Below are 22,745 nucleotides of genomic sequence, written 5' to 3'. Positions count from 1 at the left end.
GCGCGGCGGGGGCGGGGCCGGCGCGGCGCGGGGCGGAGCGCGCGGCGGGGGCGGGGCCGGCGCGCGCGCCTGCGGGCGGGGGGCGCGGGGCTGGGTTCAGAGCGCGCGGGGCTCGGCCTCCGGGAGAACCGCGCGGGGGCCGCGAGCGGCGCACGAGCCTTCGAGGTTGTGGACCAGGGAGGAGGAGCCGCCGCCGCCGCCGCCGCCAGCTCCCGCCGGGAGGGAGCGCAGCCCGGCCACGGGCCATGAGCCGCCGGGCCCCTGGAGCCCGGCCGCGGTCCGGGCAGCGCTCCACCGGCGCCCCGGCCCGCGCGGCCACCGCTGCGCGCCTGTAGGTACGGCCTGCGTGTCCCCGGCCCCCAGACTGGTCCCGAGGGCGTGCGCGCGTGTGCGCACGGCTGCTCCGGGGAGCGCGGCGGCACGAGCCCCTGTCCGCGCGTGGCGTCTTTGTGTGCGCGGGTGTCGGGGGGGGGGGCGGAGAAGGGCGCGCGATGGAGGGGATGCGCCCGGGCTGGGATCGGCTCTGCGACCCCCGAGCCGCCTGCGGAGCAGCTGCGCCCCCGCCCCCTCCCAGGGCCCAGGCTGGGCGGTGGGCGGAGGTTGGGGGGGGTTGGCTGGGGGGAGGGGGCGCCTGGGTCTCTGCCCTGGGTTGGGAGAGAGGGGAGGGTCAACCCAGACTGAGGTGAGGGCCACGGCTTGGCGTTGGGAGGGTCCCCATCCTGGCCACCGTCTCTGGGCCCGGCACGCCCTCCGCTCGGCCCAGGCCCCCTTTCTCACGGTCACCACTCGCGGCCCGCCCACCCGGGGCGCTCCCCGGCAGCCCCTGTTGGCGGGGAGGGTGGCCGAGGGTGCCCGGGAGGCCGGCGCCTTTAAGAAGGGGCGGGCTCGTGCGCTCCATTCAGGCCCCCGGGCCTCGGCCATTGAGGAACCTGCAGGCAGCGCGGGCCAGAACCGCGCCTGCTCACCGGGCCGAGCCCAGACCCAGGCAGGGATCCGCCGTGCTCCCAGCAACCCCCGACTTCGGGGAGAGAAGACGGCAGTGACCGGGGCCTTTCTGGAGCCAGGCAGGGCGGCCCGGGGACCGTGAACGCAAATAAGCCAGAATCCACATTCCCAGCGAGCCTCAGGGTGGGCACAGACCTGAGCTGAACCCGGCCTCTGTGCCTGGGCCAACACTAGACTCCCTGGCAAAAGCGGGCAGTGCTGTCTGCCTCCCGGTTAAAACCTGGAAGAGGGTCGGCTCCAGCGCAGGCCCGGGAGCATGGGGTGAGTGGGCACTTGTTGGGGTGGGGGGACCAGACTCCCTAAGAGGCTTGGGCTGCCTTCAATAGATCCCCACCCTCCTGGTCTTCCTGCTCCAACCAGAGAGCAGAGAGCTACAGGGCTGGAACCCTGCCCCTCCGGGAATGTGGGGAGGGGTCTCGGTGGGGTCTGGGGGAAGCCAGCTTTGCTAATTAGGCTGGGGTGGCGGCATTCATGGGAGTCTCTGAGCCAGTCTCCCGCCAGCTGCTCTCTACTACTGCTCTCTACTCTGGTCCCCACAACCTGGCAGGGGTCCTCCGCCCCCGGCAGGGGTGGGCGGGGATTGGCCAGAGCTTCCTGGGTTGAACGGTGCTAGGTAGCTGAGGGTTCAAGTTTTTAAACCCCTCATCCTCCATCCATCGTGTGGGTTTCCTAGGGAAGACTCCCAAACACGAACCCCCGGAGCTGAGGGCTTCGCCCTGGGGAGTGGGCAGTGTAGGCTCCACCCAGATGGAGCCTGGGCCTTCCAGGGCTGATAGTTGCAATTTGCTCCCTTCCTTCCTTCCTTCCATAATTTACTTATTTATAATGAAAGAGTGATAGAGAGGGAGATCTTCCACCTGCTGGTTCACTCCCTAAATGGCTGCAACAGCCAGGGCTGGGCCAGGCCAGAGCCAGGAGCTTCAGCCAGTGCCGGGGACCCAAGTACCTGGGCCGTCTTCCACTGCCTTCCCAGGCACATCAGCCACATGGGAGGGCACTGGACTGGAGGTGGAGCAGCCGGGACTGGAACCCGGTGCTCTGGCGCAATGCCCGCGTCCCGGTTGGCAGCTTACAATAATGCGCCGTGCTGGCCCTGAGCTTCCGGTTTTGAGTGACTGGGCCAGGTTAAGGGCATCAGCGCAGTTCTCATGTAACCGACCTAAACCCTGTGGGTTGGGTATTATTTTTAAGATACATTTGGGCCGGCGCCGTGGCTCAACAGGCTAATCCTCCGCCTTGCGGCGCCGGCACACCGGGTTCTAGTCCCGGTCGGGGCACCGATCCTGTCCCGGTTGCCCCTCTTCCAGGCCAGCTCTCTGCTGTGGCCAGGGAGTGCAGTGGAGGATGGCCCAAGTGTTTGGGCTCTGCACCCCATGGGAGACCAGGAGAAGCACCTGGCTCCTGCCATCGGAACAGCGTGGTGCGCCGGCCGCAGCGCGCTACCGCGGCGGCCATTAGAGGGTGAACCAACGGCAAAAAGGAAGACCTTTCTCTCTGTCTCTCTCTCTCTCTCACTGTCCACTCTGCCTGTCAAAAATAAAAAAATAAAAAAATAAAAAATAAATAAAAAAATAAAAAAGATACATTTGAAAAGCAGAGCTATAGAGAGAAAGAGACAGAGAGAGAGGGAGATCTTCCATCCGCTAGTTCACTCCCCAAATGCCCACAGCAGCCAGGAGCCAGGCACCTCATCCAGGTCTCCCACGTGGGTGGAGGGCCCCCAGCACCTGGGCTGCCCCTCACTCGGGATGCATCCCAGGGGCATTAGAAGGGGGCTGGATCAGAAGTGGAACAGGCGGGACCCGAACCGTCACCCATAGGGGATGCCAGTGTCTCAGGTGGCAGCTTTACCAGATACACCACGACACCGGCCCTGGGTACTATTTTTTTTTTTTTAAATTAGCTTATTTGATGGGCACTGGGAGAGAGACGAAGTGAGGAAGCCCTCCCTCAATGAAGCCAGTACCTGAATCCTAGTCTCCCAAGTGGGTGCAGGTACCCAACTGTTGGAGGCATCACCACGGCCTCCCCAGGGTCTGGGTCAGCAGCAAGCCGGAGCCGGAGCCGGGCCTCCAGCCCAGGCCCTCCCATGTGGGACGAGGGGGACATAACTCAGGGGCCCGACGCCCGCCTTGGTCTATTATTACCCCCATGTTACAGAGCGGCACACACATTCCGGGAGGTGGAATGACTCGCCCACAGTCACTCAGCCAGCAAGCCGGGCCTCCAGACCACGCCTGCGTGACGAGAGCCTGCGCCTCACCTCCTGCCAGGGTGTAGGGACCACAGGTTGCCTGCATCCGGCCTCCTGACCACCGTCCCCATGGGGTTCTGGGCCAGCCTTGGCGCCCACGTCCCCGCCCAGTTGTCACCGTCCACAGAGGGCCAGAGGAGCAGCCGCAGCTCTGGGGCCCCGGGGAGGTTTCTCTTCCCCCCCTCACGTGGTTGGGTCGTTTTTATGGCTGTGACCTTTCCCAGGGGACAGCAGGTGTGACCTCAACCTGAGGTCACAGCCCACACCTGTCGGGGCAGAGCGAGCCGGGCACGGCTGCGTGGGAGTGTGGCGGCCTCGCTCGGCTCCGCCCGGGGAAACAGGGCTTGGGTTTCGTTCTCCCTGGCGGCAGGCGTGACAAACCTTGCAGTGTTGTGGACAGGCAGGGGGTGTGAGGGGGGGGGGGACTGCTGGCTATTGGTGCAGAGGAGTGGGAGTAGGCGGGGCAATGCCAGGGTGAGTGCTGACAGCGGGCGTGGCAGGATGAGGATGGGCTTGAACTTGGAAGTGCTGAGTTGAGGTCCCTGGAGGGGGCCCAGGCTGGGCACTCGGAGGACGGCACAGGGAAGCTTACTTAGCAGGTGGCCAAGGCTGGACAGGGGGCACCTCTGCTATGTGACCCCAGGAGGGCAGGACGAAGTAGGCGAGAGCTGGCCCAGGGCAGCCGGAGCAAGCCTGGCCTGCTGTCCACCTGCAGAGACCAGGAACTGTCCAGCGGCAGGTGCAGGACAGTGGGCCCCGGCTTAGCTGTGTCGGGGCCCCCACTTCCTGCTCGCCTGACCTCTGCTTCCTGCAGCGCCCTGCTCTGGGTGCCCCTGCACCCCGCCTCTCAGAGTGCCCCTGTGTGTAAGAGTGGGCATACTCCTCCCAGAAGCAGCACCAGGGCTCCTGCTGCGCCCTCCCAGGGCCACTCCCCAGGAGTCAGTCCCTGCAGGGGACTCTCCAGTCTTGCTATGGTCCTGGAGCTGCCTGTACCGTGGGTGCGTGACACGGCGGGGCCCAGTGGGATGCTAGACTCGTCTCCCTGGGTGCCAGGGAGTCCTCTCTGATGAGAGGCATGGCCCAATCCGATGTGGATTCTAGAAAACTCACCTTGGCCGCTGGGGGGGGGGGGGGGATGCCGAGAGAGGAGCAGTGGGAGGAAGTGGGAACGGATGCAAGATACTTAGGAAGTAGAAGCAGCTTTGAGTTTTAAACAAACTCGTATTTAATCCTCCGACAGCCCTGCTGCTCTCACCCTCCCCTTGAACGAGGGAGGAAACCCAGGCCCCAGGGGGCCGTGGCGGGGGGGGGGTGGGGGGGTGTCACTCAGCAAGGAAGCAGGCAAGCTGGGATTCAGGGCCAGACAGCCCGGCTCCAAACCCCAGGCTTTTAACCCTTCCGCTGTCCCCAGGACCACAAGTGGCCCTGGGGAGATGGCCAGGCTGTGAGATGCATGGGGGTGTCCTGGGCTTTGTGTCCAAGAAGCCAGGACCACCTCCAACTGCCCTGCCTCTACTCACCCCTACAGGGGCAGAGTCCCCCGGGCTGCCGATCCTGTCACCAGCCGCCACTTTGCACAGAACCTCCAGAGGTTCCCTGCTGTCGGGGCCAGGGCTGGAGCAAGAACAAGGAGCCAGGAGGCTCAGTGGGCCAGGCCGGTGCTCCCAGGCCCCCGAGAGGCACTGAGGACCGGGGGGGTCTCAGTAGGGCCAGGCTGTGGCTCCTGTGTTGGGGCAGGGCTGGAGGGGACCCTCGGGGTGGCCTCAGTTCCCCACCGTGGTTAGTTCCAGAACAGAGACACCCTCAGGCCCTGAGCCTCTGCCCCTTCCCGTGCTGGGTTGTCTGCGTACAGCCAGGACACAGGCCTGGGGGCTCCGGAGTGCGCGGTGGGGCGGGTGCTGGGCGGGGTCTTCCCTGCAGCCGGCCCCGCCCCCGCTCGTGCATCGATTGGTCACCGGCCCATTAGCGGGGGCGGCCCAGCGGCCTCATCAATATTTTAAGGAACGGCCGGGCCCTGGGGTCCGGAACTGCTCGCCGGCGGGGGCTGAGAACCGGCTGGGTTTTTTTTTTTTTTCTTCATTTTCCAATTGTCAGCGCTATTTTTACCGCCGGAAAGCCGGCCGCCCCCTTCCCGCAGCCCAAGTCTGGACTGGTGGGTCTGGCTGAGCAGAGGGCGGGGGTCAAGAGAAGTGGTGGCCCCGCGCAAGGGGCCTCAAACGGGCTCCCTCCGCCCCCTGCCCTGCCCCTCCAAAGCCCCATCCCAGTCGAGATGGAAACAAAAACAAAAAAACCCACAGTTTTCTCTGGGGGAAAAGCCAGAGCGCCCAGCTGAGCCTGAAAAACCCAGGTGATGCATCCAGGCTGGCGGCCTGGGCTCCCTTTGTCTGCGGCCCCCTGCCTGCCCCTGCTCCTCACAGGTGACAGCCAGCCCCAGCCTTCAGCTGCAGGGCCGGGAGGGGGGGGGGGGTCCCAGAAGGAGAGGGCGTTCTGCAGGCTGAAGGAGGAGGTGGGGGAGGGGGAGAGGGAGGAAGGCAATGCTGGCAGAGACCAGAAGGCCAGCATTCCCCGGGAGAGAAACCCCCAGCCCAGCCCAACCCACGAAGTGGTCGCACTCCCTGGTACCGCTCCGTTCACCACCCCAGGCGGGGCCCTTCCTTGACCCACATCTGAGTCAGGGGTGACCTGCAAATGACAGAGGTCACGCTGGCCCTGGCCATGCTGCCCGGGGGCTGAAATGGCAGAGAGTGCTGGCCCCTGGTTCCTTTCTTTATTGGGAAGGTGGAGAGACAGAAGCGTCCATCCCGTGTCCACTGGTTCACTCCCCAAATGCCCGCAACAGGCAGGGCCGGGCCACCCCAAACCCAGGAGCCGGGAGCTCCTCTCCAACTCCCTCGCAGGTGGCAGGGGCCGCTGCCTCCGAGGGTGTGCTTCAGCAGGGAGCTGGAAGTGAGCAGAGCCCCGAATTAGCTTAACCGATCGGGTGTTTGAAGTGAGGCTCAGAGGCTAGGGGAGTGGTCAGCGTGGGGCCCTGCCCGTGGTCCCAGTGGTACAGGGGTGCCCGGGCCGCTGGGTAAAAGCGGCGCGCCGTGGGTTGAGCTGCAGCCCCAACCTAGGAAACTTCTACCTCACCCTCCCCTACCCCCCCCCCACCAGGTCAGCCCCGGCCTCTGCCTGCTCTTTCCACTGTCCCTGGAGGCCATGGTGGCCGCGGTGGTGGCAGGTGTGTGCCCACATCCACCCCCGGGGGAAAAGCAAATGCCACCGCTTGGGATATGACTCAGGCCCGCCTCAGCCCCAAGGAGAGCCCCTGCCAGCCGGAGAGGCGTGCAAGGAAGCAGGAACCAGGGGCACCCTGAAGCGCAAAGTTTTCTAGTGAGACAGACAGGTGGATCCTGTGCGCGCTCAGAGGAGACCCTTGGGCCAACCTGGTTGTGGGGAGGGAGGGTCATAGTCAGGGAAGGCTTCCTGGAAGAAACAACCCCCAGATAAGTTTTTTCATTTTTATTTTATTTTTTAAAGATATATTTATTTGAAAGGTAGAGTTAAAAAGAGGCAGAGAGAGAGGTCTTCCATCTGCTGGTTCAGTCCCCAAATGGCTGCAACAGCTGGAGCTGGACCAGTCAGAAACTTCTTCTGGGTCTCTGACGTGGGTGCAGGGGCCCAAGTACTTGGGCCGTCTTCTACTGCTTTCCCAGGTGCATTAGCAGGGGGCTGGATTGGAAGTGGAGCAGCCGGGATTTGAACCTGAGCCCGTAGGGGATGCCGGCACTGCATGCGGCAGCTTTACCCGCTGTGCCACAGCGCCGGCCCCCGGATAAATTACCAAAGGGTGGGTGGAGTTAGCCAGGTGCAGAAACCGGGATGAACAGTGCAGGAAGACGGGCCAGGCTGCCCCCGCCTCATGGATGGGCTCTGAACACGGCCACCAGCGCCCCCCTGCCCCGCCAGCTGTCTCCCCACACCCCCCCCCCGCTGCCAGTCGGTGACCGAGGCTGCCTGAGGACAGGGGGAATCCCCATGGTGCCCTCCGGCCCAGAGGCGCCCGCCAGGATCTCACCGAAGTGGGGCAGCTATTTTTACCTGGCGTTTAATTACAGGGTTTGGATCCCAGGAGCTGGCAGGGTGGGGCATTCCGGGAAACCGGAGGCTCCTGGGAGGGCAGGGGAGGGCTCCGCAGGGCGGGGCCACGTCACACACACCCCCACTTTCCCTCCTTGGGTCCTTTGCACCCTGGCCTGGAGGGGCCGCATGCTCACATCAGACTAGGCCCCCAGGTGGCTAGGGGTCGCACACACCGTGCAGGTGGGTGATCCAGAGTGGCGCCAGCTGGGATCCTGCACCCGGACTGCTTCCAGACGGCGGGCTCGGGACGGGAACTCCTCTTAAAGGTGGGAACAGGAGCGGAAGTGGGGAGGTGGTAGACGGAGGCCCAGAGTTACCCAGACCCTGGTGAAAGCCCAGCTTGTCACTCGACACCAAGCAGTGCGTCCTCGGGCCTGGTGGGTGGGCTCCGGTGCTGACAGCCACGGCACACCGGGTGTGCCGGATGCGTCATTCGGTCCGTGGTTTGCTGAGCGCCTGCCGTGTGTCCAGCCCTGGGGACACCGAGGCTTACAGGACTGGGGCAGTCCCTGCGTTGCCAAAAGGAAGGAGGTGGAGACGATGTGGGTAGGTGTGTCGGGTGGAGGAGGGGACAGAGGGGCCAGCAGCCACAGACGGAGCAGGGGGCTTGGTGGGGCCATTGGGGAAGGCTATGGCACTCGATGATAATTGAGCAGAAATCTAAGAGGTGAGGGAGGGGGAGAGGCTTCCAGGCACGTGCAAAGGCCCTGGGGTGGAAAGACTGGGCCTCATGTGTGTGTGCAATGGCCAGGGGGCAGGTTCAGTTGAGGGGCAGCGGTAAGTCCAGAGAGGTAGAGGGAGATCGTGGCGCGCCTGGGTCTTTCGCTCTGAGTGTAATGGGAGCTCCTGCAGGCGTCTGAGCGGAGGTGGAACCCGTGTGCCTCGTCTCCTGAGACGCAGGTGGATGGTGTTAGGGCCCCGGGGCACCTAGGAAGCTGCTGCCCAAGTGGCTTCCGGCAGCACGAGACGTGCTACGTGCTACGGCTGCAGGACGCCGGCCTGGATTGGGGGAGAGGGCTGGGCTTGGGTTCTAGCATGTGACCTTCCGCCCACCGCGCCTTGGGGGCCCTCAGGAGGGGTCACTGGAGGTGCATGGGGACCCCACTTGACATCTGTCTTCCCTGCCCAGAAACGACCCCGCCCCCACCAACCGCTGTTTGGGGGAGAGGTTGAGGAGTGCAGGGGCCGGCCCCCCGCCTCCCCATCTGCCCTTGGCTTCGCACGCGGGCTCTGCTCCCAGGGGCGGCCTGCCACGGCCCCCCAGCGCACGCACGGGCACCCGTGGGAGCGGCAGGTCAGCGGACGCGCACGTCACCCCCGCCCTCTTCTCGCCCGCAGCCGCAGGGGGCTGCGATGGGACGGGAGCCATGAATGGCGCCGGCCCCGGCCCGGCTCCGGTCCCGGACTGGCGGGAGTTCTGCGAGCTGCACGCCCAGGTGGCCGCCGTGGACTTCGCGCACAAGTTCTGCCGCTTCCTGCAGGACCACCCGGCCTACGACACGCCCGACGCCGGCGCCTCCTTCTCCCGCCACTTCGCCGCCAACTTCCTGGACGCCTTCGGCGAGGAGGTGCGCCGCGTGCTGGTGGCCGGGCCGGCGGCAGCGCGGGGCGCGGCTGAGCGCGCCGCCGCCATGGAGCCGGGGCCGGCGGGGACCCCGGCCATCAAGGCGGCCGCTCACGGCCACTCGCGCAGCTCCGAGGACGTCTCCACGCACGCGGCGGCCAAGGCGCGCGTCCGCAAGGGCTTCTCGCTGCGCAACATGAGCCTGTGTGTGGTGGACGGCGTGCGCGACATGTGGCACCGGCGCGCGTCGCCGGAACCGGACGCCGCCCCGCGCGCCTCCGCCGAGCCCCAGGCCGAGCCGCGCGACAAGTGGACGCGGCGCCTGCGGCTGTCGCGGACGCTGGCGGCCAAGGTGGAGTTGGTGGACATTCAGCGCGAGGGCGCGCTGCGCTTCATGGTGGCCGACGACGCGGCCGCGGGCCCCGGCGGCGCTGGCCAGTGGCAGAAGTGCCGCCTGCTGCTGCGTAGGGCCGTGGCCGGCGAGCGCTTCCGCCTCGAGTTCTTCGTGCCGCCCAAGGTGAGTGCCACCGGAGCCGGGGCGGTGCCAAGCCCGATCTGGCCCACTGGCCCTGATGTCTGGTACCTGTCATTTCTCTGTGCGTGATGCGGGAGGAGACGCTGGCTGCGCACTGCGGGATTCGTACCCAGCGCCCACCTGAGTGCGCTTTCTGGCCATGACCAGTGTCACTGCTCGCCTCTTGGGGGCGGAGGCAGCTTTGGGTCGCCTCTGGGGTTTGGAAAGTGGGCGTGAGTGCCCCTGTGTATCCCTGCAAGGTGGGCGCGGGGTTCCCAAGCCTCCCAGATGGCAGAGACCCCCTCTCCCCGTGGTCCCCAGAAAGAAATGAGCATGGAGATGGGATTCCTGGTGCGGCTGCTGGTGGGACCCCCAGGAGTCCCCTCACTCGCAGGGCTGTCTCTGCACCTCTTGGCATGTCCGGACACTCTGGGTGCCCCCCCCGGGGGCATCGCTCCTGGAGAGGTGGCGTCCCAGCACTGAGTCCCTGAAGAGCCGTCTCTCCAGTCCCAGGACCCCCAGCCTCCCCCCTCCCTGCCCCCATGGCTCTGGGCCAGGCTCTCTTTCTTGGGTCCCTGAGCAAAATCCATCGCTCAACTCAGCTCCACTCTTGGCACACAGGGAGACTGAGGCCCAGTGAGGGGTGGGGCTTAGCGGGGTCACCCAAAGGGCAAGGGCAGAGGCCCAGGGAGGCCTCCCGCCCCCAGCAGTGAGTGGCAGCCGCAGCTGCCCGTCTGGAAATAGCCATGTCTTTCGCCAGCTGGTGCCGGCTCCACCCTCTTCCCTGCTGCGGGGGTCCTGGGCCCCCTAGGGAAGGCGTGTGGTCTGACTTCAGGCCCTCCTTTGCAAGTGGGGGTATTCAGGAGTGGGGCCCGTGATCTCCCACCCGTCCTCTGTTACTGTCGGAAAACTTCGGAGGCCGGGGATTGTGCAGAGCCAAGAGGTTTATGTGGAGGCCCAAATTCAGGCAGAGGCTGAGGCGCTGGGCTGTCAAGGCGGCAGAGGGGGTGGCCTGGCTCTATAAGAAGCAGGGTGCCAGGAGGACTTCAAAAATCCCTTCCTGGGGCACCGCCTCCCTCCCCCAGGACCCGCCCACCTTGGGCTAGGCCCCACCTCTTAAGGGGGCCAGAGCCTGGGAAACAAACCACAGGACACAGTAAGGGCTCAGGTTGGGATTTCCAAACGTGTCTGCTCCCAGGACCCCAACATCCCCTCGGCCTGTGTGCCCGCCCACTGCCCATCTACCCTCGCTCTTTGCAGCTACAGCCTTGGAGCTGTCAGAGGCTTGGCAGGCTTCCTGCCCCCGCCCGCAGTGTGAGTCCAGCCCCGCTCCTGGGGAGCTGCGGCAAGCCCGCATTTGCACATCGGGGTGCAAACGTACAGGGGGGCGAGCGCTGGGCCCCCACGAGCAGGAGCCGGGGCGGCCTCAGTGTCCACCTGAGGGTGTGCACTTCTGGGAGCACGGGTTGTGCGAGCAGAGGGGCCGCCTCCACCCGTCCGCAGGCCCCCCAGTCACCAGGCCCTGGGCCTGCGGGGCGGTGGAATTCCTGTCCATGTGTGGCCCTGCCCTCCTCGGAAAGCCCCTGTCCTGGAGCCCAAGCCCAGCCCCGGGGGCCCTCGGAGTCTCAGCCAGGGGCGTGGGGGCAGAGCGGCCAGCTCACCTCGGTGGAAACCGCAGCCGGCTGGGGAACACTGGTCCCTCTGACCGATCCTGGAGACAAGGCCCTGCCTTGTTCCTGAATTTATTCATTCGTTTATTTTGGTAACGGACCCCAGGGAGAATGGCATGTAGCACACCCGTCTGTGGTGGTGGTCCCTGTTGGCAGGTGGGATGCTTGCTTTGGGCATGCGCACTGGGCCACAGTGCCACGTGTATTCGGGTGATGGGTCAAGGCCCGAACTGTGACAACCACAGATGTGGGGGCAGCCTGGCGGGGGCCGCCCGCTCCGGGCTCAGGTCTCGACACTCATGTGTGAGTCCCCGCTCTGTCCCGGACTTGCTGCATGGCTATTGGAAGGGGGCCCTTGGTTGCTCAGCGAGTCCTCCCTCAACGTCCCCATCTGGGAAGTGGGGATCAGAGCACCCCAATCCCTCAGCCAAGGGCCGCTCTGACCCTGGGATCTGGGGAGGGTGGGGAGATGAGAAGGGGGAGCAGCCCTCTCATGGCCCCTCCCGCCGCCCTCCCCAGGCCTCCAGGCCCAAGGTCAGCATCCCCCTGTCGGCCGTCCTGGAGGTCCGCACCACCATGCCCCTGGAGATGCCAGAGAAGGACAACACGTTCGTGCTCAAGGTGAGCTGGCCCTGGCAGCCAGGGGCTGTGAGGTCATCGCGGGGCAGGGAGGGGGGCCAGGCCAGGCCTCAGAGCCCACAGCAGGCAGCAGGGGTGGGGGTGGGGTACCAGGACTCCAGGGCATATGTCCGGCGCACGGCTAGGACTCAAGCTGTGGGCCTCGGGCACTGCCTGCCATCTGGGCCCGTGTGCCCATTTCCTACTGGGGCTGGGCGAAGCTCACCAGGGTTTCACTTCCCCCACTGGAGCCAACACTGGGCCCGTCCCACGGGCAGGGGCAGGAGCTGGTGGCCGGCTGGCAGCAGTTATGCAAATATCCCCGCAGGCAGCGCACTGGAGTGTGGGAACCAGCCCCGCCCCCTGAGGACACAGAGGCTGGGTGGGTGGGGGAGGCACACACACCCCTCACCAGGAGTCTGGGGACAGCCCTGGGTAGCCCGTGCTGGGATGCAGAGGGCACAGCTCCCCGGCTGCCGGAGCTGTGCCAGTCCCTGTGCCTCCTGGGACGATCAGAGGGTGTTTATGAGCCGGCATCCCCCGGGAGGCCTGGGCCCGCCCACTCTACACTGCACGCGGCCCCCACCCTGCTCTCCAAACTCCTGGCTGGGTTCTGTCTGTGCCCGTCCCTGTGTGTTCGGTCACAAACTCACTCACTCATCTCGCAAACATATGCCAACCTCAACCCCCGAGTCACCTGGGGCCTGGCACTGGGGACACAGCCCCTGCCCACCTGGCGGCTCCCCTGCTGCTGACTGCGCTCAGAGCCCAGGGGCCGCCGGAGCTCACCTGCCAGCCCCACACTGGGACACAGTTTGGCTTTACTGAGACAGAGCAGGAGAGACGTCCCACGCTCTGGTTCATTCCCTAAAAGCCCGTGACAGCCACGACTGGGCCAGGGCTGAAGCCAGGAGCTGGGAGCTCCGTCCAGGTCTCTGGCGTGGGTGGCAGGAACCCAGCTACTGAGCCTCACCGCTGCCCCCTGGGGTGTTAGCAGGAAGCTGGGGTCAGGAGCCGGAGTCAGGAGTAAACCCGGCACTCGGGTGGGGTCTCAAGTATGTGGTTGGGCACCTTAGGAGCTGGGCCAGGCGCTGTCCCCAGTGACTGTGCTGTGACAGGGGCACTCGAAGGTGGCCAAGGACACAGCTCGCAGCACTGCCGCCGGCTGCAGGTCACACAGTGTCTCTGAACCTCCGTCTTGTTCTCTAATGGAGACCGTGAATCACCTCTCTTGTGGGGCTGTTGGGAGGAGCTCAGATGACAGGCGAGGGTGCCAGTGCTGTGGAGTAGTGGATAAAGCCGCCACCTGCAGTGCCGGCCTCCCATATGGGCACCAGTTCAAGTCCCGGCTGCTCCACTTCCAGTCCAGCTCTCTGCTATGGCCTGGGAAAGCAGTAGAAGATGGCCCAAGTCCTTGGGCCCCTGCACCCACATAGGAGATCCAGAAGAAGCTCCTGGGTCTTGGCTTTGGCCTGGCCCAGCCCTAGCACATTGCAGCCATCTGGGGAGGGAACCAGTGGATGGAAGACCTCTCTCTCTGTCTCCCTCTCTCCATAACTCTTTCAAACAAATCAATCTTAAGAGTGAGAGAGAGCCGATGAACAGGATCAGCTGGCCTCAGCAGGGATGTGGCCACAGTGGTAGAGTTCCAGGCCCTGAGGCAGGTGAGCCATTAGCCCAGGGCTGGCCCGTCCGCCTCCCTGCTTGGCTCGAACCCCACCACCGGCTGCCAGGCCACAGGCCCAGCTTCTGGACTTTCCACCCTGCCCCTCACCCCAGCACGGCCTCCTCTGGGGCTATGTGTCCCCCGGGAGAGCAGTGGGTATGGATGCCACCCCCTGGGACTGGTCCAAGAGGGAGGGGCTGCAGCCTGGGGCCCTGGCCTGCATTTGGGGTGGTGTCTGAGAGCTGGTGGGGGTGAGGAGCGGTGAGCCGTCCAGCCCCGGAGGCTGGGCACTGACCGTGCTCGGGCCCCGGCCGCCTCGTCCCCAGGTGGAGAACGGAGCAGAGTACATCCTGGAGACCATCGACTCCCTGCAGAAGCACTCGTGGGTGGCGGACATCCAGGGCTGTGTGGACCCCGTGTGAGTGCCCTGGTGCTGGCCAGGGTGGCCCATCCCCCACCCCACTCCCACCCCCAGCGGGCTCCACAAGGCCTGCCCTGGAGGACCCAGGACCCCAGTCCCGTCTCACCCCCAGGGGGGGCCTCAGAACACTGAAAATGGGCCCAGCGCTGGGCTCCTGGAGGCCCTGCTGGTGGAGGTGTCAGCCCCGTCTGGAGGCCTAAATAAAGAACGGGGCTGAGCCAGGCAGAGCGGCAGGGCCTGGGGGTGGCGGGAGGGGGAGGCTGGTGAGGAGGGGGTTTTGGTGAGAGCCCAAGAAGAGTGGGGAGCCACAGCGGGTGATGGGCAGAGGGCAGCCCCGGTCAGCTGTGCACAGGCAGAGAAGCAGGGGGAGGGGAGAGGAAGGGGGAGGAGGAGGAGGGGCAGAGCCAGCCTTGGCAGCTGCTCTGCAGGCTAATGGGGTGAGCCAGGCCCCAGGGGAGGGGCTGCTGCTTCCTAATTAACAGCTTCAGTTAAGGGGACACGGCCCCGTCCCCGAGGTGCTGTAATCCTTCCCCTGCCCCGCCCCCACCCCACCACCTGCTCTGCACACCCTCTGCCTGGCCCCTGGGAACCGGGACCTCTCTGCAGAATTCTGCAGCTGGCAGCCATCCAAGTAGCCTAGCGCCCCAGATGGGGAGACAAAGCCCTGGGCAGGGCCCACCACCACGCCCTCCCACCCCCTGAGGGTCTCCAGCCCCTGGGTTAGCAGGCAGGGGCTGGGCAGCCTCAGCGGCTCTGGTCCCCCTGGCCTGGTCCCTGCCATAGTGGCCACAGAGCCAGGCAAAGGTGGGACAGAGGCGGACCCCGGGCGAGCAGAGGGTAGGGCCGGCCGCCGCCTGGCTCTGTAAGCAGCGCGGGGTCCCACGGCAGGACGAGCTTGTGCCTTGTGACCCCCGCAGGGACAGCGAGGAAGACACAGAACTGGCCTGCGCCCGGGGAGGCTGTGTGGCCAGCCGCGTGGCCTCCTGCAGCTGTGAGCTCCTGACCGACGGTAGGTGGTCGTGGGCCTGGAGCGGTGACCGTGTGGGGTCGGGCCAGGGTGGGGTGGAAGGGGGGCCAGCTCCAGGGCCTCTCCTCTCACCTGCCGCTTCCCCAGTAGCGGACCTGCCCCGGCCCCCAGAGACAGCGGCACCTGCCGTGGTGACAGCGCCACACAGCCGAGCTCGAGATGGCCTGGGAGAGTCCCTGGGCCACGTCCCACTGGAGACGTTCCTGCAGACCCTGGAGCCTCCTGGAGGCGGCGACGGTGACAGCGGTAACACAGGTGCGGGGGCGCAGCCGGGGACCCCTGCCCCTCCTCTCCTGGGTCCTACCCAGCCCCTGGGTCCCACCCAGCCCCCAGGCTCCCTGCAAAGCCCCTCTTCCCGGCCTGGGTCCATAGCTCTGGCTTTGCCACGGGCATCCGGGCCCCTGGCCCTGCCTGCTGAACTTCAGTGGGGACGGGAGACTCGTTTGTTCCCAGGTTGGTTGCTGCCTGGCAGAGCGACCCCAGACTCCCTCCCTGTGTCTCAGTTTTAGTTTATTTATATGTTTCACCAGCAGGTTGGGTCAGCTCCCTGCCTTTGCATTTTCCTTCTTTTTGCTCATGTGTGCACCTGTCCCTGTCTCTCCCCACGCCCCCACCCCGCGCGCGCGCTCACACGGGCATCCCCCAGCAGGGGAGGAGGGAGCAGAGCCGGACCCCGAGGCCGAACCCCAGCTGGAGCTCTCTGACTACCCCTGGTTCCACGGGACACTGTCTCGGGTGAAGGCCGCTCAGCTGGTACTGGCGGGCGGGCCCCGGAGCCACGGCCTCTTCGTGATCCGCCAAAGCGAGACGCGGCCCGGGGAGTACGTCCTCACCTTCAACTTCCAGGGCAAGGCCAAGGCAAGTGTTGGGGGGGGGGGTGTGTCCTGGGCATAGGCGTGGCCACGCTCACCTGGGCCGGCTCCTCCGAGAACCCGGGCTGCTGAGTCCTTTGGGCCACTGTGAGAGCCCGCTGCACTGGGGCTTCTGAGGGGCCCCGCCCAGTGCCACCTGGAAGCAGGGCCGGGGTCCCCGAGGCCCTCCGGGTCCTAACATCTGGCTCAGCCGCCCCTCTCCCTGCTCAGGGCAGCTCACCAACCCTGCCTGGGCCCCTGCTGCGGGCTCAGACAAGGGAGGCCCACACAGGCTGAAGAGCCGGGCAGGAGAGGAGGGGCCAGGCTGGGCAGGAAGGGGTGCAGGAGCGCCGCTGTGGACAGCCCGGAGCGGAGGTCCAGACGGGACTCAGGGAAGGGAGCCGTGTGCTACAGCGCAAAGGACCACGAGGGGTGGCGGTGTGGCCCACAAGGAAACGGGAGGCACCCCCAGGACCGTGCCCCTGGCCTGCCACCTGCTGGCTAGGCTAGCTCCCCGCCCCAGGCTCGGGACCTCCGCCATGTCCTCCCCTCCTGCCAGGGGCCCCCTCCCCCAAGCACAGCCATTCTTTCCTGCTGTGGGTAGCATGGCGAACAGAACAGGGCTGAACCAGAGGCCCGTGGCTTCTCACCCTGAGCTACCTGCCTCACGTGGGCCCTGGAGGGGCCACCCTGCCAGGAACCGGATCTCCCCACTGCAGCCGGCCTCGGCAAACTGTCCGCCCCTGTGGCTCTGCGGGGATGGGGGACGGATCCCTGGCCTCCTGGGCTGGGGGCCTCACACATGGGTTCTCGTCCCAGCTCTGTGCTCTGGGGCTGTGAGGACGTCACTCCCCCTCCATGGGCCTCACTTTTCCCACCTCTAACGTGGGGCAGTGAGGCCAGCCACTGACCACGCCCACCTGCGCCCGCAGCACCTGCGCCTGTCCCTGAACGGCCACGGCCAATGCCACGTGCAACACCTGTGGTTCCAGTCCGTGCTAGACATGCTCCGGCACTTCCACACCCACCCTATCCCGCTGGAGTCCGGGGGCTCCGCCGACATTACCCTGCGCAGCTACGTGCGGGCCCAGGGCCCCCAGGCACCCGGTAAGTCAACCTCACATCGGGCCGCGGGGACTGTCAGGGCTGGTGGCAGAGCGGCAGCGCCACAGAGGCCAGGATCCCTGACCTCGGGCTTGCTCCCTGCCCGGGGGCCTGGGTCTGGGCGCTGACGTCCCGCGGCCTCCCATTGCAGAGCCGGGGCCCTCACCCAGCGCCGCGCCCGCACCCACACCCACACCCGCACCGGCACCCGCACCTGCGCCCGCACCGCCTTCCTGCTGGGCCGAGCCCGGTGGCCCGCACTACTTCTCCAGCCTGGCCGCCTGCCCGCCCACCTCGCCCTCGGACGCACCAGGCAGCGGCTCCTCCCCGTCGTCCGCCGCCTCGGCGCCCGCACCTGCGCGCCCCGCCGCCGAGGGCTCGCTCAGCGCGCGCAGCCGCAGCAACAGCGCCGAGCGCCTGCTGGAGGCGGCGGGGGGCGCGGCCGAGGAGCCCGCGGAGCCCACGCCGGGCCGCGCGCGCGCCGTGGAGAACCAGTACTCGTTCTACTAAGCGCCGAGGCCCCGGGGCCGCCGCCGAGTGGGACAGCGAAGCTCTTCAGTGAAGACATGCCCGTTATTAAAGAGCCTGTTTTAGGGACTGCACCTGCTCTCCTGTCTCGTGTTTTCTGCTGCCCTCCACCCGGCTCTGCCCCAGGGCGCGAGTGCCAGGCGGTGTGGACAGGGGACCCCACGACCTTGCTCTGCCTTGGCGTCCCGGGACGCTGGACAGTCCCCGAGCCGCAGGAGCTGCCCGGGTTTCTCAGAGGTGACCTGGGAGACCCTGGCTCCCCCCCAGAGAGCCGCCGCCTGCGGGCTGTCCCGGCATCCCGGCCATCTCCTTCTTGGCTGAGCCCAAGCCCACCTCCCTCTGCCACAGCCCAAACTCCACCTCCAACCTGGGGGGCTGCAGACCCCCGGCACCCCCCTGCCCAGGCAAGAGCAGACAGCTAAGCCTACCAGGAATGTATCCTCGGCCCCTTGCCCATGAAGGGGAGCATTAGCACCCATGGGTGGTGCCCAGGTTAGCCTCTTGCTGCCACCCCAGCGACGGGGATTCACAGCCAGTGCCCAGCAAACACCTGCTGCCTAGGCCTGCAGCGTCTCCATCCATGGCGCATGGCGCATGGCGCCCGCAGCCGGGCACTGCTCCTCTGTGTGTCCCAGGTTAAGGTGAATTCAGGGAGAACAAGTGGGGGGGGGGGGGCTCTGTGGGCGGGGCCGCCACCTCGTGCCTGTCACTCAAGTGTGGTGCTTCGGGAAAGCGCAGGCGCAGTGTGGCCCCCGGGGCCGTCCCCGCGGCCGGACAGATGGGAGATGGCGGCAGCTCTCTCCGGGGCGGTTTCATTTGCGCCTCTACAGCCTTTTCAGATACCTGCTCTGTGCCGTGCCAGGCCCGGCCCGTGGGGAGGCCAGGCAGGCGGCCAGGGGGGCCCTGGCGGTGGAGGTGTTTTGTAGGGGGAGGGGAGGGCAGCTCGAGGGTGGACAAGCCCAGCCAAGTGGAAAGAAAGGGCCTTGAATGTCAGACGCAGCCGTGTGGTTTGAAAGGGTAGGGATTGGGTCTGGCGCTGTGGCTCCTGCTGCAACGCCAGCACCCCATAGGAGCACCGGTTCCGGTCCCAGCTGCTCCACTTCGTTGCCAATGCGCCCGAGAAGGCAGCAGAAGATGGCCCAAGCTCTTGGACCCCTGCTGCCCCCGTGGGAGACCCAGCCAGAGTTCCACGTCCTGGCCATTGCAGCCATTTGAGGGAGTGAACCAGCGGATGGAAGATCCCGATCTCTCTCTGCCTTTCAAGTAAATAAAGATAGAGGGTGCAGTGTTGTGGCGTAGCAGGTACAGCTGCGGCCTGTGATGCTGGCATCCCATGTAGGAGCCTGATTGCTGGCTGCTCTGCTTCTGACCCAGCGCCCTGCTAAGACAGAGGAAGATGGCCCGAGTGCTTGAGCCCCTGCCAGCCAGGTGGGAGAGCCGGAAGAAGCTCCCGGCTCCTGGCTTCAGCCCAGCCCAGTCCTGGCTGTTGTAGCCATCTGGGGAGGGAACCAGTGGGTGGAACACCTTTCTCTCTCTGAACTCTTTCAAATAATAAATAATTTTTAAAAGAAAAATATCAGGGAGCAGGCACAGTTAGAAATGGGGACTGAGACCATCCCGGGGTCAGAGTAGGGGGGATGGGTGTAGCCACAAGGGCCAGGGGCTGGGCCAGGGCAGCAAAGGAGGAGAAAAGCCGCTGAAGGTGGAGGTGGGGAGGACAGGGGTGGCGAGCTGGCCCTAAGGGTCCTGTGGGGACAGCTCCACCCACAGCTCCACCCGAGGCTACCGGGGAAAGCAGGGCAACCGATGAGACACCTCGCCCAAGGAGCTCCCGCCCCAGGCCAGCACTTGGCTTGGGGGTCTCCCTGCCTGAGCCCCAGAAGGGTCACTGGGGCCACTTGAGGGCTCCAAAACCCGGAGCAAAGTTGTCCCAGGCCCGCCAAGGCCTTTGGGTAGGAGGCGGGGTCTCTGTGCAGAAGCTCCGCACCTGCTCCTTGTATCTGAGTCACCTGGAGGCAATCTGCGGCACCTGGCACAGACCATTGCTCGGGCACGCGCAGTGCGGACGCGGGGGGTCCCGCTCCATGTATTTCCCACGTGCCATCGGGTGAACCTGCGGCTTGCGGGACCCACGGACACGGCCCCCACCCGTGCTCTCTGGGAGGGCCCGGTTCCCAGAGGTGCGTCCAGGGGACTGCTACGGTGAGCCTGACGGATAGTGACCTGGGCTCCCAGAGGGGGGCTTTCCTCGCCTCGCAGCCCCCAGTCCCGCCAAGCAGGCAAAGGGTGTGCACCTGCCGGGCTTGCTCCGCGTGGGAACCCAGGTGCGTGTGCTGGGGTGGGCGGTGGGTGGACGGTGGGAGGCACCCACCAGAGCTGCCCCTCCAGAGGGGAGCGCCAGCGTGGGGCGGGGCTGGGGTCGCAGCCCCGTGGGCAGCACGTTCCCTCGGAAGCAGAAGTGACCTCTGGGGGTGGAGGGGGGGGGGGTGGGCGCTATTCACTTCCGGGGCAGAAAAAATGTGCAGGCACGGGTGCAAAGTTAGTCTTGAATTCCATGCTCCCTAAGCCTTTTTAAAAAAATGCATCCGGCCAGCACCGCCAGCCGGGCGCGGGGGGGGGGGGGGGGGGGGGCGGGAGCGGGTTGCAGTCCCACCCCTCCCCCTACAGGCCCTCGGGCCAGGGGGATCCCAGTGTCTTTTATGCACAAGACCCCTTGGGCCTCAGCGCAATGTTTAAAATGTATGCCATCCAGTGCGTAGACTTGCGAAGGAAACCAATTACACTGAGATTCAGTCAAAATATTAAATATAATCAAAAAGTAATCAAAATATTTTTTAAAATCCGTGATGTGGTAATGTGCAGGCTTCTCCGACAGCGCTCGTAACGACTGTAATTTACAAGGATGATGAGTGTAAATGATACTCGGAGTTCCACAACAGGGGATGTGCCTGGGAGAGAGCCCTGATTCCCCTTGGTGGCAGAGTGACAGGTGTGGCTCAGGCTGCCAGGCTTCGGTTTTCAGTCAGAGGTCAAGGACAGCAGGTGCAATTGTTTTTCCCCCCATTCAAGGTCAGGGGAATTCCTGCATTTTATCTGGGACCCTCCCAGATCTCAGGCAAATAATGCACTCCTAAGAGTGGAGGGCAAGCTTGCAAGTATTAGAAATAAAATGTTCAGAAACGGACCGTGGTGGTGTTAGGTAGGAAGTCAGTTATGAGCTTATGTGTGTGTGACAGGCCTAAACAGAAGACATCTATATGCATCTGTATCTCAAAGTCATCCTAACAAGGTTTCAGGGGAAGCCCAGATTTCGCATCCTGCCTGCCCTGCCCCTTCTACCTGATAACCTGCCAGGCGGAGGCGCCCAGATTTCGCATCCTGCCTGCCCTGCCCCCTTCTACCTGATAACCTGCCAGGCAGGAGGCCCTCACCCCCTCCTGCTTCCTGCCTGACAAATCTTCCTCAGTCTCCCGGGTGCAGCCCAGCATCTGCATCTCAAAACACCCTGCTCCCTTCCTCAGGTCTGATAACATTTGCATCCATAAAGTCCTTTGTTTCAGACCTTCCACAGGAAGAAGCTTCTTATCAGTCTTTCTTTCCAGGTGGAAGCATGTGAAGATAAAGACCTACTTCTTTAAAAACCCCAGCCTAAATGCAGGCTGGGCACTCTCTCTCAGGTCCTGTCTGGAGAGGTGCCCATCCGTTTTTACGGATGTCCCTACCCTAATAAACTTTGCTACTTTTACCTTCCACTACTCTCTGTCTCACGCCTGAATTCTTTCTTGCGCGAAGACAAGAACCCTGCAATTTCTCCGGTAACATTTTTGGCGAGCCAGGCAGGAGTTTGAGAAGACATCGGAGGTCAGTATTCCTTCCCTCAAGCGGGACCGGATCTGTGGAAGTGACCGTTGAGCGTCCGGCACCCCACAGCTCTCCGAGAACGCGGAGTCCCCCCGGCCACGGCTTAGCTACGGCCGAAACTCCAGAGGGATTGTAAGGAACGGGAGGGCGATTAGGAAGGGCAGTTGCCTGAGAGCGTGGAGACCCCCTGAGCTCGCTTTGGCTTCCGGCGGCCGGACCGCGACCCGAGGATCAGGTCTCTCTCTTGGAGGGACGCCTGGTCACGCTGCCTACTGCTACGCGAGCAGGGCTTAGCCTCGGTCGAGGCTAATATTGGCCCTCCAGGTAAACTCAGACAACTAGGTAGTGGGCACTCTTGAGCGATAGGAGATTTCGAGCCCCACTTAGCCCCCAGACACCAGGGCCTTTTCCCTTTGCTCTCCTCCGGCTGAAATTCGTAGTGGAAGGTGAGGGCGGTCGCTCACATCTTGTCCTCTGTCACTTTCCGCCCTTCTCCAGGGGCTCCCTCTCCCACTCTTTGCTTTCTTCATCTCCATTCCTATACCGCTGGCCAGGAGAAAGTAAGAGGGAATTCCACCTAGGGATAAGCTGTTGCCAGTTAACCCTTTCCAACCTGGTAGAAGGTTTTCCGTCTTTAAAGCTTATGGTAGCTTTGGTGCGTCTTGAAGTTTTTGTGAGCTATTACTGTTGCTAAGCTTTAATTGTCTGAGGATTGAATCTGGAAAGGAACTAAAGTTAACTATCTGTATTAATTGACTGAGTAATTACAGTAGTCGTGATTAGATCTGGCTTTGGTTAAAGTATTCGAGCAGTGCGGATTGAGATCTCACCTTGATGGCTGTTCTGATTATTCTAGATAGTTTGAACTTCTTTGTTGCATTATAAAGGTTTTGCTAGCTTATATTGTGCCTACCAAGAGTCTGGTTCCTTATGTGCTGTTAATGGGACGTAGCTTCAGAATTGACCTCATCCCCCCACGGATTTTTGTGTCAGGTCTAACTTGCTCTGCGTGTTGAATTGTGCGGCAGCAAGGGCAGTGGGAAGCGTGTGCCCTCCCTCCTTCTGGTGTCTGACCAGGGCCCGGTCGGCGCCAGGACAGGGAGCTGGTTATCTCTCCCCGCTGCACTTCTGTCTTTACGTGCGGCCCTCCCCTGTTCCCCTAGGCTTAGGTCTGGACAGGGAGCCATCAGATAGACTTTGCAATTGGGCCGCACCCTTCCAAGTAAAAGGCAGTTTTGCAGAAGTTGTTTCAGAAGAGGGGCTGACTGGCTTAGCCAAATTAACATTAAAATAGCCGGGGGCCATCAGGCCAAGTCTGACTAAGGGATAGCACTGAGAACAGGACCCCAAAAGGGAGAGATTTAGAGACGTTTTGAGGCGGTTATGCGGCAGATATTACTGGGTTCCAGGAACCCCAAGAGCGTTTGCAGGTTACACGGTAATACTAGTTAAGCCCGGCAACCCAGGCCCATAACCCACTGGCTACGTAGCGAGCCAAGGAGTGATTTGGAGGTTTGCGGGGACGCCTGCTCCCTCCTAG

General features: G+C 64.4%; 1 protein-coding gene across 4 annotated transcripts; it reads left to right on the top strand.

The window, feature by feature from the left end:
- Positions 1-1,110: 1,110 nt before the first annotated feature.
- Positions 1,111-17,405, top strand: SH2B2 (SH2B adaptor protein 2). Of its 4 annotated transcripts, none has more exons than XM_062180196.1 (9): positions 1,111-1,266; positions 8,720-9,462; positions 11,649-11,750; positions 13,740-13,831; positions 14,752-14,843; positions 14,949-15,116; positions 15,511-15,719; positions 16,645-16,819; positions 16,968-17,405. In XM_062180196.1, exons 2-9 carry the CDS (start codon positions 8,749-8,751, stop codon positions 17,324-17,326), a joined length of 1,911 nt encoding a protein of 636 aa, XP_062036180.1. In that variant the 5' UTR covers positions 1,111-1,266; positions 8,720-8,748; the 3' UTR covers positions 17,327-17,405. The 4 variants fall into 4 exon arrangements, with proteins under 4 accessions (XP_062036180.1, XP_062036179.1, XP_062036177.1 ...); XM_062180195.1 differs by having other exon boundaries at positions 1,190-1,266; positions 14,952-15,116; XM_062180193.1 differs by having other exon boundaries at positions 1,190-1,266; positions 14,952-15,116; positions 15,508-15,719.
- The last annotated feature ends 5,340 nt before the right edge of the window (positions 17,406-22,745 follow it).

The sequence above is a fragment of the Lepus europaeus genome, chromosome 21, assembly GCF_033115175.1.
Source record: "Lepus europaeus isolate LE1 chromosome 21, mLepTim1.pri, whole genome shotgun sequence".
Lineage (NCBI taxonomy): Eukaryota > Metazoa > Chordata > Mammalia > Lagomorpha > Leporidae > Lepus > Lepus europaeus.
Note: the sequence above shows the minus strand (reverse complement) of the source record. Positions and strands in the feature narration are given on the sequence as shown.

Bases quoted from the DNA above. Each gene is read 5' to 3' on its own strand.
- SH2B2 (XM_062180196.1), top strand. From the start codon at position 8,749: ATGAATGGCGCCGGCCCCGGCCCGGCTCCGGTCCCGGACTGGCGGGAG. The intron at 13,832-14,751 runs GTGAGTGCCCTG...TGACCCCCGCAG, and splicing joins CAGGGCTGTGTGGACCCCGT to GGACAGCGAGGAAGACACAG. The intron at 15,720-16,644 runs GCAAGTGTTGGG...CTGCGCCCGCAG, and splicing joins ACTTCCAGGGCAAGGCCAAG to CACCTGCGCCTGTCCCTGAA.